Here is a 12017-nt window from a genome sequence, read left to right on the forward strand (position 1 = left end):
GAGAAGCCAAACTGGCTCCCTTTTTGCTGTTCTTTTGACAGCAGCTGAAGAATCCCTTGTTCCAACAGGCTTTTGGGAACTGACTGTTTGTCTGGAAAAGGCTGGTGCGGTGATGTTGTTATTACAGTTATCTGAATGTTTTAATACATCATATGATAATGAGTGTTTTGATTCTATTGTTTTTTAATGACTGGTGCCCCTGTTTTAAGCTGATTCTATTTTATCTGTAAACTGCCTTGAGTACATGTCTGGGAAAACGGTGGGATATAAATAATAATAATAATAATGGGGAAAAGATGTAGGTGCTGGCTCTCCTCCAGGTCCTCAAAGGCTGGGAGTTTTGAGGCCTGGCAGAATCCCTTTGAGATGGGGCTGCAGCTCAGCAGAGGAGCATTGCTTTGTGTGCAGAAAGAGAAAGGAGTTACTCTCCTCCAGCAATTCCATGGAGAAAGATGCCTTCTTGGTCTTTTTATTTATTAACATTTATACACCGCTTGATTGTAAAACAAAACCCTCAAAGAGTTTTGCAAAAAGATAAAAAAAAGAAAATCAAGGGAAAAAATTAAATATACAAAAAGGTTAAAATACAAAAAGAGATTAAAATCCACACCAGCATTTCTAAGCTCATCTAAACAAGAATGTTTTCAGCAGGAGCGTCTGGGGAAGGCGCCTGCTTGATCTCAAGAGGCAGGGAGTTCCAGAGTCTGTGCAAAGGCAGAGCAGGCATCACACGGCCTTGAGCATCTTTTGTGCTGATTCTACTGGTATTCTGCTTTATTACGACTTACATTACTATAGTTTTATTATTGAAAGTTGATGTTACTCGTGCTTTACAGTTACCCTAACAGTGGGCCCTGATAATAAAAATAATTAACTCTATTCTATTTGAGAGAGGCTGAATGGAACACACACACACACACACACACACACACATACACACACACACAGTGGTACCTTGGTTTACAAACTTAATCCATTCTGGAAGTCCGTTCTTAAACCAAAACTGTTCTTAAACCGAGGTGCACTTTCCCTAATGTGGCCTCCCGCCGCCGGCGCCCTTCCACCGTTCGGATTCCATTCTTAGACCGAGGTAAAGTTCTCAAACCAAGACACTATTTCCGTTTTGTGGAGTTTGTAAACCAAATCATTCTTAAACCAGACTGTTCTTAAACCGAGGTACCACTGTATCCCAGCCAGATGGGTGGGGTAATAATAATAATAGTAGTAGTAGTAGTAGTAGTAATAATAATAATATTCAAAGGTCTGTTTCACATCTAGCCTGGTTGCAGTAGCGGCATCCCCCCACAAGGGGGCAGTAGGAGGTCGACAGTGGTCCACCGCCCTACATTCTGTGGGTTCTGCAGTATTATTACCCCAGGAGAGCAGCTTGTGGGGGTGTCTCCCTCTGTCACGTGAGAGAGGGAAGAGGCGTTTCACATGGGTTCACCTCCTATTTGGAAGGAGGGCCCCTGACTCCTCTGCTTCTTCCCCCCATCTCAGTAAGCACATGGTCCTCCCCCCCCACACACACACCCTGGCTGGGCCCCACACCTGCTCTGCAAGTAGGGCACTTTCGGAATTGCTCAGAGCATCTTCCTGCCTCTGCAAGAAACAGGAAACCCTCCACAAGTCTGAGCTTTGCAGGCTGTGACCGCTGAGCAACCCTAGGTGGAGGGGGGGCCCTGCTGATCTGGCAACAGCCCAGCTCCCTCGTGCTGGCACAAAGGGTGCCAGCTCAGGGGCACAGCACTTCTGATTTTATTATTATTATCATTTAGATTTTATTGATACCATTCACATTAACACACCATACAGAAAAAGAAAATAAAAATTCCATCACCGCCAAAGCAAAAAGTAGAGAATTAATACATCAACTAATAACCTTCAAAACATAAAATAAGAGAGGTCTTTTTCTATCAACCAGTAAAGGTAAAGGTACCCCTGCCCGTACGGGCCAGTCGTGTCCGACTCTAGGGTTGTGCGCCCATCTCGCTTTACTGGCCGAGGGAGCTGGCATACAGCTTCCGGGTCATGTGGCCAGCATGACTAAGCCGCTTCTGGCGAACCAGAGCAGCGCACGGAAACGCCGTTTACCTTCCCACCACAGTGCACTTTGACGTGCTTGCATAATGGCTGAATAAATGATCAGAATGGCAGCAACCGCCTCTGGCCCACAGGCCAGACTCAGCCCACCTTTGGACCACGAGGCCGCTCTGAGGCAGGGCTGAAGCACGCAGGTGGCACGGCAGAACTGGCTCCACCGGTGTGTCTGCTGCCTGAACCTCGCTGTTGCCCCGTCCCAAAGGGATGCCGGCACCGGGAAAGCGATTCTGCAACTCTGCCCGACTTGGCCCTGCTGCCCCCCTTGCTGAAGCCTCACCTCCACCAGCTGCATGAGGTTCTCAAAGTAGACTTCCTCGTCGATGCTGAGCTTGCTGGAGGAATAGATGATCCGGTAGTGCTCCACCTTCCCCTCGCAGCTGACGCAGAGCGTGTAGTCCCCGGGGTAGTTGGTGCTCTCACGCACCAGGAAGAGGCCCGTCTCCGGAGGGTAGAGGAGCCTCTCTGCCTGCTCCCGCGTGATTTTCCCATGGAACCAGCTGGGGGTAGGAAAGGAGGAGGGAAAGAGAGATGGAGAGAGAGGGAAGGAAGAAAGAGTGACCACGGCAGTCTCCACGAAGCCCACGTAGTAGTAGTAGTAATAATAATAATAATAATAATAATAATAATAATAATAATAATTTGTACCCTGCACATCTGGCTGGGTTTCTCCAGCTACTCTGGGCGGCCTCCAACGAAGATTAAAAATACCGTATTTTTTGCTCTATAAGACTCACTTTTACCCTCCTAAAAAGTAAGGGGAAATGTGTGTGCGTCTTATGGAGCGAATGCAGGCTGCGCAGCTATCCCAGAAGCCAGAACAGCAAGAGGGATTGCTGCTTTCACTGTGCAGCGATTCCTCTTGCTGTTCTGGCTTCTGAGATTCAGAATATTTTTTTTCTTGTTTTCCTCCTCCAAAAACTAGGTGCGTCTTGTGTTCTGGTGCGTCTTATCGAGCGAAAAATACGGTACATTAAAATGTCACACATTAAAAACATCCCTGAATCTGGCTGCCTTCAGATGACTTCTAAATGTTAGGTAGTTGTTTATCTCTTGGACATCTGATGGGAGGGTGTTCCACAGGGCGGGTGCCACTACCGAGAAGGCCCTCTGCCTGGTTCCCTGTAGCTTTGCTTCTCACAGTGTGGGAACCGCCAGAAGGCCCTCGGAGCTGGACCTCGTAGCCACAGGACCATAGCACTGTGGGTCTGGAAGGGACCCAAAGGGCCACTCAGTCTAAACCCCCCCACCCCCCGCCCGACAACACAGGAATCATGGCTAGTAATTTTTCTAACACTTCCATGGGGCAGCCTAGAGATTTAAAGCCGGTTGATTTACCTGTACAACCAGGCCAGGTTTATTTGTTTGTTTATATTTACTATTTCTTTATTGGATTTATATCCCTGCTTCTCCAAGGAGCTCAAGCGGTGCGCATTGCTCTTCTCCCTGCTCCTTGTGGAATCCCCACAACAACCCTGTGAGGTAGGTTAGGCTGAGAGGCAGCGACTGGGCCAAGCTTGCCCAGGTGAGCTTCATGGCTGGGCGGGGAGATTCGAACCCTGGTCTCTCCCACGTCCTAGTCCTACACGCTAACCACTAGCTCTCCGGGCTCAAAGTTCCCACCACTGTGCTAGCACCATTAGGAAGATGCAATGCCTTCTGGTCTGTAATGCCCACACTGAAGGAAGGAAGGTGGCATCATACAGCCTCCAACAACTAGGAATTGATCCCCAAGCTAATACATTGTCATATCTGTAACTACATCTGTATCTGTATAGTTCTATTTATTGGCCTGTTTATTCTGCACATGCGCAGAGAGCCTTCACAGAGAAAGAAGCAGGTCTGTTGCGTGCCAGCACCCCTGGGAGTCTTCCTGTCGTTTGTCACGGATCAGGTCTTGCGTGTCGTAAGAACATGCAAAGCACTTGCTGGATCAGGCCATTAGCTCACCTAGCCCAGCATCCTGTTCTCACAGAAGCCACCCAGAAGCAGGACCCGAGTGCGAAAGCATTCTCCAAATGTTGTTCCCCATTATCTGGTATTCAGGGATAGACTGTCCCTGGACATGGAGGCTCTGCTATCCCAAGAGGCCTCCATAAGAAGAGCCCTACTGGATCAGGCCAAAGGCCCACCTGGTCCAGCATCTTGTTCTCACAGCGGCCACACAGATGCCCCAAGGGGAAGCCCACAGGCAGGATCCGGTCTCAGACCTCTCTGAAGAATACGCTGTTCTGCTAATCGAAATCCTGGAAAATGGCAGCCTTTCCCTTATTGCGGAATGCACTGATCTGTGGTCGACCTCGAGGGTGTCCATGGCCTGCACAACTCAACCCTAAGGGCTGCACCCCCCACGCCATGGCACTTCTCCTGCAAGCACAGACCACTAGTCCATCTAGCGCAGGATCTCCTGTACTGACTGGCAGCGACTCTGCAGAGTTTCAGGCAGGATTCTCCCCCAGCCCCACCTAGAGGGGCCGCTGAGGATCGAACCTGAGCTATGGGGAGCATGGGCGAAAGAGGCAGGAAGTGTGGGGGTGCTTACTGAGGCGAGCTAAGGGCCAGCGCGGCATCACAGACTGAGACAAGGATCTATACTAGTATCACTGCATTGAGATGCCCACTCAAGTCATGCTGCCCTCTGGGTGGGCTTTTCTCAGCACAGCCTAACTTGCAAAGCAGCTGTGAGGATTATAGGGAAGGGAGAGGAATCTGCATGTTCTGAATGGGTGCTGGCTGGCACACCCAAAGGCCCTTGTGTTTATCTAGGCCAGGCCTATCCAACCGGACGCCCTCCTGGACTGCTGCTCCTGTGATGCCTGTCTACTGGCCACACTGGCTGGAGCTGGTGGGAATTGGGAGACCAACAACATCTGGAAGGCCAGATGCCCCAATCTAGGGAACCCCCCCCCAAATAGCCTGGTGCTCTCTAGATGTTGCTAGATTACAACTCCCATGACGCTGATGGGACTGATGGGAGCTGGGAGTCCACAACACTTGGAGGGCACCAGGTTGGGAAAGGCTGATCCAGCCGCCTGCCCATGCCCTCCTCCCAGAGCTGTGCGCATAGCTCAGCTCAGCAGGCGTCTCCCGTCTGCCCGGACTCACGGCATCAGGCTGAGCTTGGTTCCGGCTTTCACCCCTTCCCGCTTCTGCACGTAGTTGGCCGGGATGATCCCCTCGCGGCCCACTTTGTTCTTCGCTTTGTACCAGTTGGGATCCTGGCAAGGGAAAGCAATTGTGAGCGTAGAATCGTAGCATTGGAAGGGACCCCCAAGGGTCATCTAGACCAACCCCCTGAAAAGCAGCAATCACAGCAATCCTAGCAACCTTCCAACACCCCCAAAGAAGAAGAAGAAGAGAAGAATTTCCCGCTTTATCACTTACCCGAAGGAGTCTCAAAGCGGCTAACATTCTCCTTTCCCTTCCTCCCCCACAACAAACACTCTGTGAGGTGAGTGGGGCTGAGAGACTTCAGAGAAGTGTGACTAGCCCAAGGTCACCCAGCAGCTGCATGTGGAGGAGCGGGGAATCGAACCCGGTTCACCAGATTACGAGTCTACCGCTCTTAACCACTACACCACACTGGACTCCTCCATTGCCTCCTCAGACGGATGCACACAATGAATACATCCAGCGCTTTTCTTCTAGGAAAAAAAGGTGCTGGTACTGTGTATCCTTGAGGACCCCCAGAAAAAGGCACTGAATATATCTATATGCTGTTGTTCATTTAAAAGAAGACGGCGACTTATACATAATACCATTAAAGCCATATAAAAATCTAGAAATCAGTGCTGTTTTTGTGGAACCCCCTTTTATGCTGCACTTGTGGAAAATGCACAGCATATAAACATATAGAATCTCTTTCCTCCATCATGGGCTATAACGGATGATTTACAGTCTTGGCTTCTAACCCTGATGGGGTTCATGTCCCGTTCTGTTGTCCTCTCGAAATTCAAAGCCACCAGGCAGCTCGACACTCTGCCAATGTTTAGCCTCTTCTCACAAATACAGTGGCTCAGAGTCTGCAAATCCTCTCCCTGGGACTTGACCAAGTGGCTTACTCTTGAAGAACTTTAAATAACGCTCACATCAATTAAATCATATTGCTTTCCCTGTCCCTTTTCAGGTCGCTAGGGAGGGAAGGAAGATCACAGCCGCAGAAGGAAATGCCTGGATCTTGCGGATAGTAGCACATTAGCATCATGTGAAGAGCTCTCTTGGAGCCAAACAAATACCCGCATCTCATCCAGGATCTGGTTGTGACAGGGTCCAACCAGACACGTATGAGAAGCCCACAAGCAAGATATGAGGGCAGCAACGCTCTCCATCTGTGATTCCCCGGCCACTGGCATTCGGAGACATATTGCCTCTGACATTGGGCGCAATTTACCGTATTTTTCACTCTATAGGACGCATTTCCCCCCTCCAAAAATGAAGGGGAAATGTGTGTGCGTCCTATGGAGCGAATGCAGGCTTTCGCTGAAGCCTGGAGAGCGAGAGGGGTCGGTGCGCACCGACCCCTCTCGCTCTCCAGGCTTCAGGAAGCTATCCGCAAGCCTTCGGAGCGCGGCGGGAGTTCCTGCCGGGCTCGGAAGGCTTGCGGATAGCAGCAAGCTCCGGGAGCGAAGGCTGGGTTCTGGGGTCGGGGGAAGCTCGGGCTTCCCCCGCCCCAGCCTCATGGCTAAAAAGGAAGCCAAGACAGCGAGCAGGATCCATCCCGCTCGCTGTCTTGGCTTCTGCCAAAGCCGCACGCAGCCTCTCCCGGCTGGAGAGGTTGTGCGTGGCTAAAGAGGAAGCCAAGACAGCCAGCAGGATGGATCCCGCTGGCTGTCTTGGCTTCTTTGCTCTTTGGGGCTGTTTCCCGCCCCCCCCCCCAAAAAAAAAACACTAGGTGCGCCCTATGGTCCGGTGCGCCCTACAGAGCGAAAAATACGGTATAGTGCCCATGAGCAGGGAGGGGCGATATCAGTTGTTCAACAATGTGATGTATCACCAGCCAAACACTGTGATATAGCGATACATTGCAAGGTTGAAAAGCAGAGGGAGGAACAAGCTATATTGGCCTTGGCGCCTTGTGGCTCATTCCTCCCTCGGTTTGAGGACCAGAGCACAGTGAGTCAGGAGCAGGAGCAGTTTCACCTGCGATATACGGCTCCATCATGCTCTGGCCCTCAAACCAATCCTGGGTGGATGTATTGATGCATCGCCCAAGCCTAAGTTTTATTGTTAGTGGGTAGCCAAATGCTGCATTCGGTCAAAGACTTTCCATCTGGGCTCTCCTCTGCCCCATCCTTAGAAGGGGTCCAGAATTCTGTTGCCACAGTGCCCAAGCAGATGCCCCAAGGGGGAGGCCACAAGCAGGACCTGAGAGCAGGGGTAGGCAACCTAAGGCCCATGGGCCACAAGCGGCCAACAGGCATTGTTTACCGGCCCACAAGCTGTCCCCGAACTGAGCTGCCTGCTCAGTGAGTCCCCGCGCACTGTGCTAAACTGGCACGGCGCACTGCAGCGCAGGGACTCACTTCCACAGTGTCGGAAATTGCGTCTGTGCATGCGCAGACGCCGGAAATCGCATCTGCGCAGACATCGATGCCAGAAATCGCTTCTGCGGAGACACCGACACCGGAAATCGCATCTGCGCAGGCACAGATGCAGGTAATCGCAGGCTCTCATGCGCGAGCACAATCCAACCCACAGAGGGATCTCTGCTGGAGTGAACTGGCCCAGGCGAGGTAAACCTTGTGGACATCTGCCCTAGAGCAACAGCAACTCTCCCCACTTGTGATTCCCAGCAACCCATTTTCTACTGCCTCCAATAAAGGAACTAGTCAGCTTTGCTGATGGGTGAGAAAAATGAGCCCCCCCCCCACTCCCCCAACTTCTGATTTCTCCCTGGTACCCGAGACGGGTGGGTTACCTTGGTGACAGAGATAATGGTGAGGACATCCCCTTTGCTGAACGGGAGGTCCTGATCCGCCGTGCCATGGAAGTTGTACTTAGCAATACATTCCGTACCAGATGGCCAGACGGCCTGTGGGAGAGAAGAGGGACACGGCTGACTCAACAGGGTCTTGGCACTTCACAGAACCACAGAATCGCAGAGCTGGAAGGAGGGACCCCAAAGGCCATCTAGTCTAACCCCCTGCAATGCAGGAATATCAACTAAAGCATCCCAGAGAAGTCTAACTATTGATCCCTCTTCACAGGGATTTCTGGGAAATGTAGCTCTGAGAAAGGGAAGAGGCCAAACTACAGGTCCCGTAAATATTTGAATGCTTTTGACTATTTAATGTGATATCATGGTGGTTTAAATGCATGGTGTGAATTTGGCCTTTGTGATTATGTACAATTGTTTCCAAGAAACAAATCTGATTGACAGACAGACACTGGTCACCTAATTCTGTTTTGGAGGACTGAGGGGGGAAACTAAGAGACCAGGGAATTAGGAGAAGAGGACGACTTCAGAGCACAGCTATCGCCTGGTAAAAGAAATCCGAGTCTATTAAAATCAAATGAGTTTTATTGTCTTTTTTTCTGAAACATAGCTGCAAAAGGATTGAAAGGATAGTTTTGAATGACAAACATGATTGCTTTTTTTTTTAAGGGAAAAAAAATACCAGGTTGGGGATCCAGGGGCCCCCTAGATAGTGTCAGACTACAACTCCCTGCACCTCCGACTGCTGGGCTTTGGGCCAACTGAAATGTGTCCTTGAACTTTGGCAACAACCCCACCACATCCCCCTAAAGCAGCATCATACCAGCCTCTGGAAGGCACCCCTTCCCACCTATCCAGCTAATTAAATATTGCAGCCCAGATTCACGTTAGGGATGGCAGAGAGGGCAGGGGAGTTACACCTTTGGGCTCTTGCACACGCCACTTTCAAGAAGCCACACGCCCTGCTCTCAAAAACGATGCATCTGCAAAAGCTGAAGACTTCTGTAGATTCAGGATGTTGTGCAAAATTCAGAACCTCTCAACCAGAGAAGGGGGTGGGGAGGAAGAGCGCAAGTGCTCCCCCCTTTGCACAGCACTGAAACCAAGAGGTGCGCACACTCCGCCTCAATTCTCTAGAGGAGCAGACCAGCGTCTGGGTGCTTCCCAAAATTGTGCTTATTACAAATGCACCCAATGGTTCGATTCCTTCCTTAGAGGGGTGCTAGCAAATCTCACAGCATTTGCTCTGCTGAGCACCAGGGAAGCTCTACTGAGGAATTGTTATTTGAGATCAAGGAAACCACACGGATCCACAGGGCTTGAAAACTTTTTTTAAAATGAGCTTTCTGAGTGGGAAGGGGAGATCGTTTGCTGGTGTATTGTGACACCCCAGTAATTATTCCAGGAATGGATCACAAGCCCACCCACTTTTGTACTTTGAAATCTTGCCCCGGTCCCCCACTATTCACTTGTCCCAATACAGTCCCCATGTAAAAGATGGGGGGGGGGGCTCTTAAGCACCAGGAAGCTGCCTTGCTTCGTCAGAGCACTGGTGCAACTGGTCCAGTGCTGTTGACTTTGACCGGCAGCAGCTGCCCAGAGTCTCAAGCAGAGAACATCTCCCCACCCCTTGTGACCTGACCCCTTAACCAGAGATGCTGCTTTGGGGTGGGGCCCCAGACCTCGTGTGCCCACCTCCTCCTCAGTGTCATTTTTAAACACACAGCCAAAGCTACAGCTACTCAGAGCAGACTCATTGAAATTAATGAATGTGGCTACCTCCAGTTCATTCATGTCAATGGGCCTGCTCTGAGTAGGACTTGCATTCGCTATAACTCATTGTAACTTGTTCTGGGAGACTTCTAACAGCAATACAGTGGTGCCCCGCAAGACGAATGCCTCGCAAGACGGAAAACCCGCTAGATGAAAGGGTTTTCCATTTTTCAATACACTTCGCAGGACGAATTTCTCTATGGGCTTGCTTCGCAAGACAAAAATGTCTTGCGATTCTTGCGATTTTTTTTCGCTCCCCACCCCCTTTTTCTAAGGCACTAAGCTGCTAGTAGCCTTTTAGCAGCTAATCCGCTAATCCCTTAAGCCTTTAATAGCCGCTAATCCGCTAATAGCGCTAATCGGGTTGCTTCGCAAGACGAAAAAACCGCTAGACGAAGAGACTCGCGGAACGGATTCTTTTCGTCTTGCGAGGCACCACTGTATTTATAATAACAGAACAACTTCTCCTAAAATCGACGAGTCTATGGTTCTATATGGAGAGCCTTTTCCCGCCTTACCTGCATTCCTGACATTTTCTCAGGGGGTTCTGGGGACTGGATCTCACAAGAAGGACACGTCACTTGGTACCATGAGACCTGGGCAAGAAAGAAGAAACACCTGAAGTCACGCTCCACTTCCTGTGAGCATTCATGCGCACAGACATGCACCACCACCTTCTCTCACAAAGGAGAATAGGAGGAGAGAGACCCACGGAAGCTGGGAAACCAGGACAGCTCTTTCCCCCTACAGCATCATTCTCTCATTCATATCATCTTTCTCTCTCCACATAATACTAAAAACAGCAGTGGTTTGAAACAATGCAGAACATCACACATTAAAAAGCAGCGCTCAACACAAAACAAGTTTTCAGGGTTCATTTTAAAGTCAGCAAAGTAGAATTCCTATGTACCTCCCTAGGAAAGCAAATTCCACAGGTGTGGAGCCACCATCAAAAGGGCCCCGTCTCCTGTGCCTGCCAGTGTGATGGATCTCGACAGCCATTCTTAAAGCCCAGGGCAGGTTCAGGTGGGTTTACAGTCCTTCAAATAACCTGGTTCCAAAAAGTCTAGGGCTTTAAAAAGTCATTACCAGCACTTGAAATTCCGTTTGGCATCTTATCATTTGTGGTTGTGATATAGAAGTCTCCTGACAGTCTGTATGTGTGTCAGACATCCGGACTTCAAATCCCTCCTCAAGCAAAATCAAGCCACACCCCTCACAAGAACTAAGAAGAGCTGCCTGGATCCGGCCAGTGGCCCATCTAGTCTCACAGCGGCCGGCCAGGTGCCCCAAAGGGAAGAAGTCTGGATCCAAGCACAAGAGCAACTCTCCCACCTTGCGCTTTCCAGCAACTGGAATTCAGGAGCATTGCAGTGGAGCATTGCTGTGTCGCCATCGTGGCAAGGAGTCACAGACTTCATTCTCCCCTTGAATATTTATCAATCATTGAAAACAATTGATGCTACATGAGCAATGAAGCTCTGTAACACTGAAACTAGAAATATCACAACACATCATATCATTTATTACCTGCGCTTTACCCAGGGCACGTTACACCATTAAAAACAATTAAAAGCAACTTTAAAACTAAATAGCTCTCGCTGCTACAGAACACATGTACAGTGGTGCCCCGCAAGACGAATGCCTCGCAAGACGGAAAACCCGCAAGACGAAAGGGTTTTCCATCTGCAGAGGCGCTTCGCAAGACGAATTTCCCTATGGGCTTGCTTCGCAAGACGAAAATTGACGAAAATTTTCGGGGGGTTTTTTCACTCCAAAACCCCTTTTTCTGAATCGCTAAGCTGCTAAAAGCATTTTAGCAGCAAAACCGCTAATCCCCCAAGCCTTAAAAAGCCGTTTTTAGCCCTTAAAATGTCAATAGCGCTAATAGCGCTACTCCGTCAATGGGCTTGCTTCGCAAGACGAAAAGACTTGCAGAACGGATTCTTTTCGTCTTGCGAGGCACCACTGTAAATATAACACACTTTTCCCAGCTGAATAGCCAGCCCTGCACCCAGTTAAGATGAAGAAGCTACAGGCTCTCTGCAGTGGGAAAGGTTTTACCTGAACCCTTGAAGCCCAGGAGAGGCTCATGGGGACAGATCAGTGCAAGCGGCTGCCCCATTCTGGCTCTTTCCTCCAGCCATTCTTCACACCCCACAGAGCAGACCCCCACAGGGTAGACCCAAGACCTGCCACTTAGTTAAGA

At 50.0% G+C, this 12017-nt stretch overlaps 1 protein-coding gene across 17 annotated transcripts in view; it reads right to left on the bottom strand.

Annotated features, from left to right (window-relative positions):
* Positions 1-12017, bottom strand: part of CSK (C-terminal Src kinase) — a 73236-nt gene that overhangs the window by 15190 nt on the left and 46029 nt on the right. For all 17 annotated transcript variants that reach the window (XM_083399059.1, XM_083399058.1, XM_083399060.1 and 14 more), the window contains 4 exons: positions 10327-10404; positions 8018-8131; positions 5206-5318; positions 2381-2600 (listed from right to left, as the gene is read on the bottom strand). In XM_083399059.1, the coding sequence (XP_083255185.1) occupies positions 2381-2600; positions 5206-5318; positions 8018-8131; positions 10327-10341 (462 nt within the window). In that variant the 5' untranslated portion in view covers positions 10342-10404. The remainder of the gene's footprint in view (positions 1-2380; positions 2601-5205; positions 5319-8017; positions 8132-10326; positions 10405-12017) is intronic.

The sequence above is a fragment of the Podarcis tiliguerta genome, assembly GCF_965153285.1.
Source record: "Podarcis tiliguerta genome assembly, chromosome: 9".
In the NCBI taxonomy this organism is placed as follows: Eukaryota; Metazoa; Chordata; class Lepidosauria; order Squamata; family Lacertidae; genus Podarcis; species Podarcis tiliguerta.